The sequence below is a fragment of the Amphiura filiformis genome, chromosome 9 (genome assembly GCF_039555335.1).
Source record: "Amphiura filiformis chromosome 9, Afil_fr2py, whole genome shotgun sequence".
Classification (NCBI taxonomy): domain Eukaryota; kingdom Metazoa; phylum Echinodermata; class Ophiuroidea; order Amphilepidida; family Amphiuridae; genus Amphiura; species Amphiura filiformis.
Window position 1 is genome coordinate 8,601,331 of NC_092636.1, and position 14,322 is coordinate 8,615,652.

The following is a 14,322-nucleotide window of genomic DNA, read 5'->3' on the forward strand; positions in this document are numbered from 1 at the left end:
GATTGCATGTTGAATAATATTATTTGCATGTTTATTTACTACTTTTTGCTTGCTTTATAAAGTTTAAGGTATATTTTCAAATATCTTATTTTCTTATTTGCATGCTGAATTGAATAAAATAATGAGTAGGGTAATTAAAAAGCTAATACAAATCCAATTTAATTTGATTAAACAAATATTTTAGCACAGCTAATCAAAGCATGACTTCTACCCTATCTGACCAGCATGATTGTGGTGATGTAACGTCTCTTGTGTAACATTGTGATTTGGTGAATAATAACCTACCACGTAACCAACCAAAATAACTCAATACTAGTTGCAAAGCAACCCTCCCGGACCAACCCCAATCCCATATTTTAAGAATATTTTGAATAAGATAAAGTTTCTATGTAATAAATATTACAAAGTGAAGAAAAACATTATTAAATGAATATGTTATGAATATTGAGAATGAATATTTGAATGTCATAAGGATAATGAATGTGAATAGTGAACGTGGATGACAATTTTGTCTCTAACCTAAGAAATATGTACTGTGATTAACCGAGAATGATTGTGTATTCGTATATTTTGATCAGAATGTATGTTATATAAATATTTGAATTTGGCATATTACATATGTATCATTATAGATAAGTGCTCGAGACATATTTGCATCATACATTGAATCTTGAATGACACTTTGATCAATAATAATTGGCAAGATTTGCGACGAGTACAAGTATGAAAAGGTCGTAAGTGGTGTCACATATCTTATCCACTGGTATTCAGTCTCTCCACGCGGATGTTGACGACAAAAAAAATCAAAATTCAAAAATTTCAGAATTGTACATTTACATGACCATATTTGGAATCAGCATGAAAAATGCATTAAAATGAGTACAAACAAGCCTAGTATTGGTTCAGTGGTTGTTAAGATAGCTATTGAAATTTTGAGAAAATATCTCAAAACTTTTTATGTTGAAGCCTATCATGGCTAGCACGTATTAGAGCATTAAGAAACTTGATCAACCTGGCATAGCAGTTACTGTACTGTATCTTTTGCCAGTATTGTACAAGATAGACATGATGGTAACTTTCAGAGAAAACAAGTGAGTTAATCGAATCCATACTTGATACCAGTTGTACACAGCGTTTTGGTTTTGAAGTGACCGTTTGATGCATAAGTTCCGAAAATAGGATTGAATTTTGAGCAATTATGTTTGATCAAAGTGTTAATGCTGTCAATTTTTGCCATCAAGCCAAGCATATTTTATCTCCTGAAAATGAGTTCCATTATGGGGTAGGGCAAATAAAGGATAAAGATAATCTTTCAAACATCAGTTCTTACCAGGACTGTATCTGAATATTGAGATAGGGTAATGACGAAGACCTCACTACACCCAGTTCCAATCAGGGAAATGCTTGATATTATGTGAACCTTATGGGCTTAGTCAATTTAGTCTTAAAATGGAATGATAAATCAAGGTTACATGAGATTGCAAAGTTGGTTCATACTTTCTGTACCCTACATGGATGTAGAGTGAAGCTTTCATTGGTTTACTATGTTGAAGTATTATTACATTTTCCTTTACACAAGAGTTCCAATCGCTGGGGTTCACAGAGTTGGAAATTTCTCAAAATGAATGGTATTAATTAATGCTCATTGAACATTTTAAGAATACTTGAGAGTGTATAAGAGATAACTGCAAAAGGTTCTATTCCGCTGTACATCCTCACCATGCGCATATTTTTTTTGGGAGGCTTTGGGGTGCGTAAAAGCAGGGGCGGCCAAAACGAAGGGGCAGCAGAAGAAGAAGGGGCAGCAAAAACAGAAGGGGTGTCAATAATAATTTAGTAATTTTTTTTTTTGCTCTTCACTTTTTCAAACCACGAAGAAAAAAATTGGGTCAACCTTTTCGGGCTGTTGAGGAAGGGGTGGCAAAATTGAATTTTCTTCAGCCCTCCGGGGTAGGAGCGGCCACGGTATGCCACTGATCCTCACTCTCCCCCCTAATCTCAATCTCTCTTTCCCTCACTCCCTGTCTTTTTATTCCCCCTCCCTTTTTCTCTCTCTGTCTTTTGCTCTTTCTTATTCCCTTGTGCTTTTATCTCTCTCAATCATCCTCTTCAATAAATCTTTCTCTTCTTCTTGACCTAGCTGAGTCTTGACCACATTACTGAATGACTCTTACAGATGACCAGGCCATATAAACAGGAAGTGATAAAGAATACAAACATTTGCTATCCTCAATCCAATCCAGAATGATCTGGTGTATGCATTTCTTTTCAAACAAAATTACAATGATAGCCCCCAAAAAAAAGGGTTTGTCTCAAAGCTCACAAGTGGTTTGAAAACAAATGTGATTTGTCCCCCGACTTATTTTATGGTATTTTTAGTAAAAAAGTCTGATTTTCGCCAATTTTTTCCAGAAAAAACTAAACAAATTTTTTTTTTTAAATAAAAAAATTTTCCACATTTCTTTTTTTTTTCAAATTGTGCGATTTTACAAATGCGCGCGCAAGCTTTGAGACAAACCTTTTTTTTGGCCTATCATAAACTTAAAAGTTGATCATGAAAATTAGAAAGGGATGGGAAATGATTCAGCAATTACATTGTAATTAAATTTAATCTGGTTAAATTGAATCTATTGTTTTAGTGAGGTAAGGCTTGAATGGTGGAAATTGCAGCACATTGCATCGTAGACTTAAGATATATAAACTCATATTAAAAATGTTAAACAGTTGACCACTTTGCTTTCTCCAATTAGCCTTCATTGTGCTCTGTTCTTATTTGTGTAAATAGTAACATGACAAGTGCACCGTTTGTTACAGGCAAAACTTCATAACTGTAACCTTACAATAACAAATTAGGCCTTAAAAAAAATTGTTTGATTGGCCTAACATAAAAAAAATTTTAGGGTAGGTAGGTCGGGATGCTTTTTTTTTTTTTTTTAAGCTGTAAATTTCGTTTGATAAAGGCTATGGAACTTTTTTTCTTCTTTTTTTTTTTTAAATTTATTTATTTTTATTTATTTTTTTAAATTTCATTTATTTTTTTTGCAAAAAATATGTAAATATGTAGAGAGTCCTGGTTCAAACCCCACCAATTTTTCTGTCTTAATTTATGAGCTCTAAACCAGAAATCTAGAGGAACCTGGTTCAAACCCCACCAATTTTTCTGTCTTAATTTATGAGCTCTAAACCAGATATGTAGAGAGTCCTGGTTCAAACCCCACCAATTTTTCTGTCTTGATTTATTATTTGTCAGTTCACCAGAGCTTAACTTTCTATTTGATTGTTATTCCCTTGAGTCGGCATCCTGTAGTACACACATATTATGTGTCTTGTGCTTCAGTGAAGCATTCAGACCATCTTCTTAATTTCAATTACAAAAGATTTTAGAAAGTCACAAGTCATTGTTCCAAAAGTAGGAAATTATTATTCCAAATTTGTTGCCTGTTTGACAAAAACTAGTTTTATCTCTAGCCTAAACAGTGTTACTTGGAGAAAGCAAATGGAAAGCTGAATATAGTAAGAAATAAACAAGTGAATCTGTTGTTAGTTCCCATGCTATTAATCAGACATTTGAATGTTTTTTATCGCAACAGGTAAATGGAGCCAGCGTTTTCACCTTAGAGTACAACCGCTATACAAAGACAGAACGACTCCAAAATGTTGATGGTATCCCAGTCCTTGTTATTACCCATGACCCCAACTCTGGCCTGCCCTTAGAATGGCTCCCCATGCATGGCCTCAAACCCACCAATGCTACCTATGATGTCCATGGAAGGTTGATCCGCTGGCAGAGAGGACTATTTTTTGAGGCGTATGCATACGATAATAAAGGACGTATGACAGCACGACATCATGGCAGTGGCAGTTGGAATTATCAATACACACAAGGGGATAAGGTAGTTATGTGTTTGATATTGTTGCCCTTATTTTGCTATTCTGTTAAGATTAAAGGGTTTTGTATTGGAAGAGGCTCTAATTTTCATCTTTGAGTTTATAGGATAGGAGCGTACCTGGGATCCACAGCTTTATGCCATGGACCATGTTTTGATGGAAAGTCTTACTTGCAGATCCCAGCATGCAACATCTCAGTGAAGAATACTAATTATTGTACTGTATGTTTTGTTCATGATGGAGTTCTATGAAACTGATTGTTCAATAGTTCATGGTTGATGTCAGACTGGTGTGATTTATGTATGCATCTGTTTACTGCGTGGGATAGGCCTAATTAAAAGCTTTTTAATTGAATAAGGTTTGAAAAGGACATGCAGGAGAATATAAAATCATGAGAAAATTTCTCCCAAGGCACAAGAATGGAAAGTTGGAAGTACAAATTACCTAACAAGGATGTGTTCCAAACATGGCTCGCATTTTTGGCATATTAATGACCCCATTTTTGTAGGTCAATCTACAAAAATGGATGGGTCCTTTTGTAATATTTCTAACAAATATCCCACATTAACCTGACTGTAGCAAAATAATTTTGACATGTGCCAAATATTTCTGGAAATTTGGTAAAAGCTTCAAAATTTGGGCTTTAGGTCTATCGATAGGTTAAATTTTCTTGGAAAATTTGTATAGCTTTGGGTCTACTTCTTTAATTTGTGAAGGCAGTTCGCAAACCAAATTGTCTGTTCTAACAGCAGTGTAGGCAATAAGCAAAATTATTGTTTAAAAGCTTGAATGTTATTTTGGTCCACATTTTGTGACACTCTCACTAGGAGCCACAACATGCTCATCTAATTAGGGCACAGTTCTTTAACCCTAATACATTTGTATATTCATTGAATGACCTCTGAAAATGTGGGTACAAAAACTCATACCCTGCAACTTGAGGTCAAATTTTCCACTATGATTGTTAAATTGAGGTAATTGATCTATGCCATTTGGATGAGGCCATTGTGGTCCATAGTGTCTCTGAGACTTCAGACTAACAAATCATTAATGCCAAATAGCAGGGAAGGATTGATATTAAAGTTGGTATTGAGTCTGTCTTCCTGGCTTTGGTAACAAAAATGTACAAGCTGTGCTTTGCACAAACATTTTGTCCAGAGGGCCCGACTTATTTCTATCACTGTACGTCTGATATATCATCGAAATGAATATGTAGTTGTATTTTGAGTTTATAAATATCTTTTTTTAAATTTCAGCCTACAACTATAACAGTACCAGGAAGCAAGAATTACAGACTTCTCTATGATGCAGCTGGTCACCTAGCAACCGTTACCATGCCATCAGGTGTCCGCCATCTTGTGAAAACCATCCTGTCCCTTGGATACACCAGAAACTGTTATTCCATTGAGACCTTCAGTGCCTGGCTTGTTGAAGATTTCAGTCATTCTGGACAGCCGATACAAGTGTACTATATGGGAACCGGCAGAAAAGTGAACTATTTGTATGATGACAGTGATCGTCTTTCTCACATCATTTTTGGTCAGACTTTGGTGACTCATAAATATTACGCAGAGCACGGCCAAGTGCAAACTATAGAATTAATAGATGGTACTTTCAGTAATACATTGGAGTACTCGTATAACGGACCATTGGTTGCGTCGCATGCAGTACGCACACATGGTTTTGATGGACTTGTTTTTGCGAAGTTTGACTATACGTACGATCCAACGATGCGTGTGGCATCAATCACGGCGGAATTTAACGCAACCACAATGCCGGTGTGGGAAGCGCAGTATGACATGGAGTCGGGCAGAATGACCAAAATATCTGGATTCACCATCACGTATCCAGATGTTAAGACGCAGCTTGTGTCAGATGGACAGTTTAGATTGATGAAACAATATGGAGATTATGCGTTATTACAGAACATACGATATAGCATTCTCAATGTTGCAGTGGTCTCAATGGATCTTTTGTATGATATTACTCAAAGAGTAGCACAGCGAACAGTTACTATTTTAGGTTTATCAGAAACGACAAGTTACCGCTACGATGGGGCAGGGCAGTTGTCAGAGGTCGACGTTGATAGTGACCGTGTCACATGGCGCTATACCTATTCTCAAAATGGAAATTTACAAACCATACAGCACGGTAACAATCTAACACGATTAGAATACGATGAGAGAGATCGTATCATGCGTGTAGGCAATATAGACTACCAGCTAGATGCTGATGGATTCTTATTCCAAAGAGGAGACGAGAGTTTTGAATATAATTCCTTTGGTCAGCTAACTCATGCATATCAACCCCGCGTTTATGATGTGCGCTACAAGTATGATGGTTTGGGTAGACCGCTATGGCGTAGAGACCACTCTGGTCGTCAAGTGCAGTTTTTCTACGCCGACATGACCAAACCATCACGCGTGACCCACATATACGATCACGCCACCCACGAGCTGTGGACTTTGGAATACGATCTGCAAGGCTTTTTATTTTCTTTGAAACAAAACCAGAGGCAACTGTACATAAGCACCGACCAATCGGGCTCCCCAATCGCCGTCTTTAATGACGCCGGTGTCTTGCTCAAATTGATACAGTACGACCCCATGGGCAGCGTGTTCTCCGACACAAATCCAGACTTTGTCTTGTATATTGGGTTCCATGGTGGAATATATGATCCTTTTACGAGACTAGTGCATATAGATGGACGTGTTTATGATGCTTTCAGCGGGCGGTGGACATCACCAAGTGTGCAATTTTATTCCGAGATAACCAAGACTGCTAAGACCACCTTGTTTAACATGTATACTTTCAATGGCAACAATCCTGTCAACAGAGATCTGGAAATCAATTATCTAATGGGTAAGTTGCAGCAGCAGTTGGCTGTTCCAGTTGAAATCCATACACCCCCATATAAGGGAAGACATGACCTTAATCCTCCACACAGGGAATGTGAATTTCAAATGGGGTTACCTGAATGGGTGACTCCATTTGAAATCTACACCCACTGTGTGGGAGATCAAGTTAATGTTTTCCACATAGGGTGTGTGGATTTAAACTGGAATAGTCTGTATTAAACTGGACATCATCAATTGCACTTCTTATCCCAATAATTTCAGAGATATCATTTTTTGGGATAAAAAAAATTGAGCATTGGAGACTAGTTTGGAATTTCTTTTGATGTCTTGAGTGCTTCTCATTAGCAATGCCAAACTTGATATGTTGGTCAATTTTAATTTTAAATTAAAAACTTTCAGAAGAACCAAATTAAGCATTTTCAATACTTTAACAAGTGTAGAGGTTAGAGATTTTGTCAAATAATCAGTCACTATAGTCTATGAATAAATATTAACCACAGACAAGTTGTTTGATAAAGCTAATTATTCTATGGTGTTCAAGAAACTATTAAAGATGTCAAGAAATAAACAGGTGTGACAGTTTTCTGTTAAACCGCATATGGAAATTGGAGTCATATTTATCTAAATCAAGAGACTACCTAAAAGGTTGCAGTAAGTATTTTTAAACACAAAAATTGAAAACTATAAAACAAGTTTGTTTGCTATTGATTTCCTGTTATAGCTACCATGAACTGAAATATATTACTTTCAATTTCAGATATGTGGAGTTGGCTACCATTACTAGGTTATGATATAAATGGTATGGCACCTACTGTAGGCTGTGGTGGGGAGCTACTACCGGCTGGAATGAAGTCGAGCTATATGCATGACTGGAGAAGTACCTCTAAAGACCACCAGGTAAGTCTTGAGCTTGTATTATAGATATTTGCCTAGATAAAGTGATTGTTATTTTCATCTTATAAAGTAGATTTTGCTTCATGCAACAAGAAAGTGCATTCCATTTTATTTGCTCAAGTTACAGAGCCTGAGTCCAAATGAAAATTATAATAAGTCCATCCAGAATTACATTTTGAAGTCTATGACCCCGTTTACACAGAGCCTGAAGTCGACTTTAGTCGACTTTGAACTCGACTTCATTTGTGTGTAAACAGGGTTGTCGCAATTTGAACTCGACTTCGGAAGTCGACTTCAAATGACGACTCGGAGCAACATTTGTCGAATTTAAAGTCGACTTCAAACTCGACTTTTGCAGTGTAAACGAACACGTAATTAGAAGTCGACTTCATAATGGTTATTTGAAGCATGAGCACTTGATGGCATAAAAGTTGAATTCACAATTTGATTTGAAGTCGACTACCGTGTAAACACCCCGTTAAGAAATAATTTATGCTAATCCTTAGTCGCAATCTGAATTCGATGTTGCAATTGAAGTCGACTTCTCTCTGTGTAAACGGGGTCTAAGTCAGCAAAAACATCACCTGAGTGTAGCAACTTCTCCATGCATCCTCCTGTCCTCTTTGCTTCGTCAATACTTTGTGAAAATAAATGAAACTTTTTTCCTTTGCTTTATATGATATTAACTTGAAGTAATGTTGCAACTTTGCTGCATGGGTAATACACTATTTTAAAGTGTTGCGATTTGGTAGTTCACAACATCTTGCGAATGGTAATGAGCTTTGGCAAAAATTACATTGCTCATTTCCTTGCGAGCGTGTAGAAGAATTCAAATATCACATAAATAATTTTGTAGGTCATGTGGTTCTTGAGTTATGTTGTAAAGAGGGCTGAAACAACAACACTTTTGTAAAATGTACATAACTCATTAACAACAATAAATTAAGCAAGTTTTCAAATTATATAGTTTGTAGAATGAACTTTTGCAAAACATCAATGTGTTATTTGCCAATAATTTATTGATCTAGAGACTGAAAATCGATTTTTATGGTTGCTTCGACCAACAACACCTCGTCTACCCTTAAGGTATATTGAGGGTCCCTTGATTATCAGCCACACAAGCTTATTATGAGCCCTGTGCTAAAAGGCAAGTTAGTAGCATCACAACTTGTTATGTAAAATGAAAGAAATAGTTATCCAAATATGCTAATAAATGTATTCCATGCTTTTTTTTCAGCCTTCCACGTCCATAGACTGCCAAGCTCGTACCAATCTTCAAACCTTGTATAGCAACTTCCACACATTCCCACTTCCTCATCTCAGCTCTGATGTGACCACGCAACAGTACCGAGATACCGGTTTCACCCGGTTACCTCCGCCTACCGGCAGTGGAGTCCTGCCAACTCTAGAAGATGGCAAAGTAGTGCCGGTGATTCTTGGCGATGCGGATGACGCATCGTACAAACTTGCCGAAGTGCTTCAAGATGCAGTGGTGCTAGAACGATTGAGGAATACCGAAAATGGTCGGGATGTCAGGTTCTTTGTAAAATTGGGTGAAGACGCAGCGCAGCAGGATTTGACCACGCTAGGTATTGAACTAGATGAGTCAACAGTTGAAGTTGAACTCAGTTCTGCTGTGACTGTCGTAGGACAAAGAGAACCTGGCGATGAAGCCTCTCTTATGCTTCGTATTAACACTGATACTACGATATGGGATGTTTATTATGGCTTAACTGTTGAAGAAGCCATGGCAATGGTGCTAGAGGACGCTAAAGAAATTGCAGTGCAACAAGCATGGGAGAAAGAGCGCCAAACTCTTCTAGCTGGTCGTCGTGGTAGCAGGAATTGGACCACCGCTCAAAGAGCGAACATATTAGAGAATGGTCGTGTACCTGGTTACGAAGGGGTGTACACGCTAGACCCGACAAAATATCCCGAGATTGCATTTGATGGAAATAGCATCAGATTATGAGGTTTTGCGCGATGGATGTTTTCGTTGTAGCTAGTGTGTATTTGTTTGATAAATTGTTACTTGTTATTATTAAGGCAGCCATTATTGAATCAAACAGTATGTATCTATAATCACACATTTGTAATCACAAGTTTTCCAGTGGTTCGTTATCATGTTGCCGCCACCTTCCTGTCATCCCACCTACAAGTATATAGCGTCGTTAGGCAGGAAAAACCTCTTATGTGTCATTGGCCCCTGAACATGTTTAAAGCAAAACCTGCTATGTAACCTGTTGGTAGTTTTGTTTTAAACATGTTCAGGGGCCACAAGTACATAGGTTTTTCCTGCCCAACGACAAATTAGATTACAACAAAATAAACATTTTGCCAACTATTTGAAACTTTATAAAATGGCTGCCTTGTCATTTTTTTGTACAAACCAAAGAAAAGTAAATTTATCATTTTTGCTGATGATAAAACTGATGTTTGTTTTATGTTTTATTTAAATATAAAATGTCTCAAAAAGGCGGTACAATGACCGTCTTTGTATTATAACATTGAAAAGAATGTATTATTTTGTTACTTGATATTTCATTGTTGTTGATACTGATTTTTAGATAAAAATGGATACTTAAAAAATAGGTATTCAATGACAAAACTAAAGTTTGTATAAATGTATATATGAAATTTTATACAACACAGAAGTATTATCCTTGGTATATATATTGTATAAACATTTGATCATTTAATGTTTAATGAAAAGGAGAGAGAAGTGTATATAAATTGACAATATAATCAATATGTTGAGATTAAGGGTAGACGAGGAGCTGTTGGTCGAAGCAACCAAAAAAATCGATTTTCATTCTCTAGATCAATAAATTATTGACAAATAACACCTTGATGTTTTGCAAAGGTTCATTCTACAAATTATATAATTTGAAAACTTGCTTAATTTATTGTTGTTAATGAGTTATGTACATTTTACAAAAGTGTTGTTGTTTCAGCCCTCTTTACAACATAACTCAAGAACCACAGGACCTACAAAATTATTTCTGTGATATTTGAATTCTTCTACACGCCGCAAGGAAATGAGCAATGCAATTTTGCCAAAGCTCATTACCATTCGCAAGATGTTGTGAACTACCAAATCGCAACACTTTAAAATAGTGTATTACCTTAAATGATTTGAAGTAATAGAAAGCTTCCAATGATATGCTTTCGATTGTCTAAATGGGCTATTCCAGTTGAAATCCATACACCCCCTGTGGAAGACACAAGCTTTATCTTCCACACAGGGAGTGTGAATTTCAAATGGAATTGCACATTCAGAGTCGTCTGCTCCAAAATGGGCTATTCCAGTTGAAATCGATCCATACATCCCCTATGGAAGACACAAGCTTTATCTTCCACACAGGGAGTGTGAATTTCAAATGGGGTTACCTGAATGGGTGACTCCATTTGAAATCTACACCCCCTGTGGTGGGAGATTAAGGTCATGTCTGCCATGGGGTGTGTGGATTTCAATTGGAACAGCCTAATGACTTAGTCTCTTTCTCAAACACAAATGTTCAATATAATTGGTGTGTAACAGTGTACTTAACATTTTGAAGGATAAAAAAAAATGACAAAAAACTACATTGTAAGTTGTCCCTATTGGAATTCTGGTGAATATTGTTGATAATGGAGCTATCTGTAATTGTGCTTCTTGTCCACCCCAATATGGATTGAAGTAGACTAGCATGGTGGTGAATTTAACATGGTCCACATTGAGAGTAGACAAGGGGTGGATTTTACAAATCCTGCAAATACTTTATAAGTGGTAAAAAAAAAGGCTAAAATGGTTTAAGATCAAAATTTTGATATACTTTGATCAAACCTAACTGGCGCTTGGGCGATCTGATTGAAGGGTCGATAAGCAGGGAACCAGCGTAACAAAAAGCATTTGTTGTACTGGTTGATTTGGTCCTCAGTGTTTGTCAGGATCAAATAGCCCCACGAATGGCATAATTGAGATAGCGCCATTATTCATCCCATGTGATTATAGTGTCAATAACTGTAACAGTAAAGAGAGAAGCTATTAAGTGGATTACTAGCTCATATTTTTGACCGTTTTAGTTATTCAGTCATGCAAGGGCAGCAGCAGCAGCATTTTCAGTTACGGCATTCAGCTATTCAATTTGAAATCCACAGCCCCTGTGGAAGATTTGACTGTAGTATCGATTCAGTTGCACCAGTGAAAGCTGATGTATCTAGAATGGATGAAAATGTTAAATTTCGCTGGAATTTCACATTTCCTCAGGTGGGTGTGGAAGTGAAATGGTAATATTAGAGAGTTCCTACTTACAAATGATTTAGGTTACCATTGGATCTGTAAATGCAGAATTATGGTGAAGTAAAAGTTAGTTAATTGAACCGTACAATCTATAGTCTGTATACCTTCCTTGAGTCAGTAATTAAGATATTGCTTTTTTTGTATCTCCAAATGATGAGAAGTATATAAAAGTATACATTTTCAGAAAGGAAATGATGCAAGGAATCCAACTAGCATAAAAGATTCCTTCAACAATTAACAGATTTTGAGAAAATCTCAAAATTGTCTTGAGGAAGGTATATGGACTATATAAGTTAGTGTTTGGGTATAAGAGCTTGCTGCGCTCTTCATGTTTATATGTCTCATAAACATTGGACCCTTTTAATGGGTATTTGTAACAGTTTTGGATATGTCCAGAATTAGAATTTTCTAGCAAGTTTAAGGCCCAAAGTATAATTGAAACCCATATAGACTTTCAAAGGAATGCTATTAATACAACTTTTTTAAGGCTTTCATTTTACATGTTATTGCTAAAACCTTGTATCTGATTTTGTGAAGAGGTTAAAATGTGTATAACAACATAAGTAAGCTTAAAATGCTGCAGGTAAAGAAGCATTGTCTGCCAAATTTAACAACAAATGTTTGTCTATATTTGTCACATGTATACGTATGTTGACGATCAAGTTTTTAGAAGATGAGTGAAAAAAGAAAGAAAAAGATAAGCGTGTCTGTAACTAGTAGAAGCCAGTGCTACACTGGGAGTAAAAATGATGCCCCCCCCTCCCCTGAAGCATTTTGTTGCCCGTAGCCTGTGTAAGTAATATGTATATTATGTTTTTGTATAAAGCAATATTGTTTTGTAGGTAATATAAAAAAAGGAAATCCTACTGACACATCAGGCTGGGCCTGTGTATGGAGATTTAATTAAACGGTTACCATGTTATTAAATTAAAGCTTTAGTATTCTTGACAAGTGGAACCTTGTAGTCAATAGGCTGTTCCAGTTGAAATCTATATACCCTCTGTAGAAGTCATGAGTATGAATTTCAAATGGGGTTACTAGTACCTAAATGGGTGACTCCATTTGAAATCTACACCCCCTGTGTGGGAGATTAAGGTAATGTCTTCCACAGGGGGTGTATGGATTTCAACTAGAATAGTCCAATAAGAGTTGTGGATAATGTTAGAATTGGAGTAGGCTATTATTTTAACTTTGATAACTATTTTTATTTGTTTCGTTTTAATAAACCATGTTTTAATTGCTATAATAATCAAGGTAAATTCACGCTGGGACTGGTAAGAAGTTCCTAAGTGCCCATATTGTGTAATTTCTTAATTTGCCCTTTATCAATGCCACAATATTTATATCAAAATAGTTTTAATAAGAAATTTGTATCTTTCTGTGATACTATGATGTAAATTATCTGCAAAGTGTGACCACACTTGTATTATTTGCTTTCAAGGAAAACCTATAATTTGATTCATTAAATGGCAATATATTCAGTGACTATACACTGTACTAGTAGTAAATATCTGCCTTCACTGAATGAATGTATTATGCATTACAAACTGGTAATCAAACTGGAAGAAAGGGTTTGCTACAGTCAGTCTACTCTCAAGTACAAAGTACCGACGCGGACGTACACATTGTGCCGACTTTGAAGGCACGCATACCTGCAGCAGAGATGCAGCACTACGCACTGTTTACACGCTGTATACGCGCGCGCTGACACTTTGTACTTCAGGGAGGACAAACTGTATTAATGGGCTATAGAAAACATTTTTGCAATTTTGATAGTGTTGCTCTCTGATATGGGAATAACATGTATATTGTTAGCTCTTGAAGTTTGTGAAGCATAGTACAAAGGCTTGGTTCACAAAACTCATTGTAAATTCTGTGGCCCCCATGCCACAGTGCTATAATACACTTGTCCACACAACCTCTTGATAGCCCACGCAGATACTAAACTGAGAAATCAACTTGAAGTTATGTGAGAAAAATAATACTGCCCTCTATAGATAAAAAAAATTCAGTTATCTAGACTGTTGGGTTTTTAGCAAAGATAGATATCGTGTTATTATGTTCATGACTATAACTCAAAAATTGTGAAATTGTTGGATGTCAGATTCATGCACGGGGCCACAGATGCACCAGAACACATTCCTTGTACAGATAACTGGCCTTACTGGTTAGAAGGTCTATCACTGGGGCTTTGTTGGGTTATAATCTCGGCCCTTCTATACCTGCTATGTAGGCCTTAGGCCTTACAAATGTGAAATGCATGTCTGATTACAATGAGTAAATTGTGAGGTGAGCCAAGATAGGCCTGGAGGCAAGGAACAGCGCTTTTTTTCAGTTTGTCGTCACTATTTCCCATAACAATGTATCATTAATATAAGAGTGTACAACGAATGGAGTTGT

At 36.5% G+C, this 14,322-nt stretch overlaps 1 protein-coding gene across 1 annotated transcript in view; it reads left to right on the plus strand.

Moving 5' to 3' along the window:
• LOC140160407 (teneurin-3-like) overlaps positions 1-10,397 on the plus strand; it is a 164,677-nt gene extending 154,280 nt beyond the window's left edge. The window contains 4 exon segments of the mRNA XM_072183641.1: positions 3,591-3,893; positions 5,145-6,750; positions 7,504-7,643; positions 8,878-10,397. Of these exon segments, the coding sequence (XP_072039742.1) occupies positions 3,591-3,893; positions 5,145-6,750; positions 7,504-7,643; positions 8,878-9,612 (2,784 nt within the window). The 3' untranslated portion in view covers positions 9,613-10,397.
• The last annotated feature ends 3,925 nt before the right edge of the window (positions 10,398-14,322 follow it).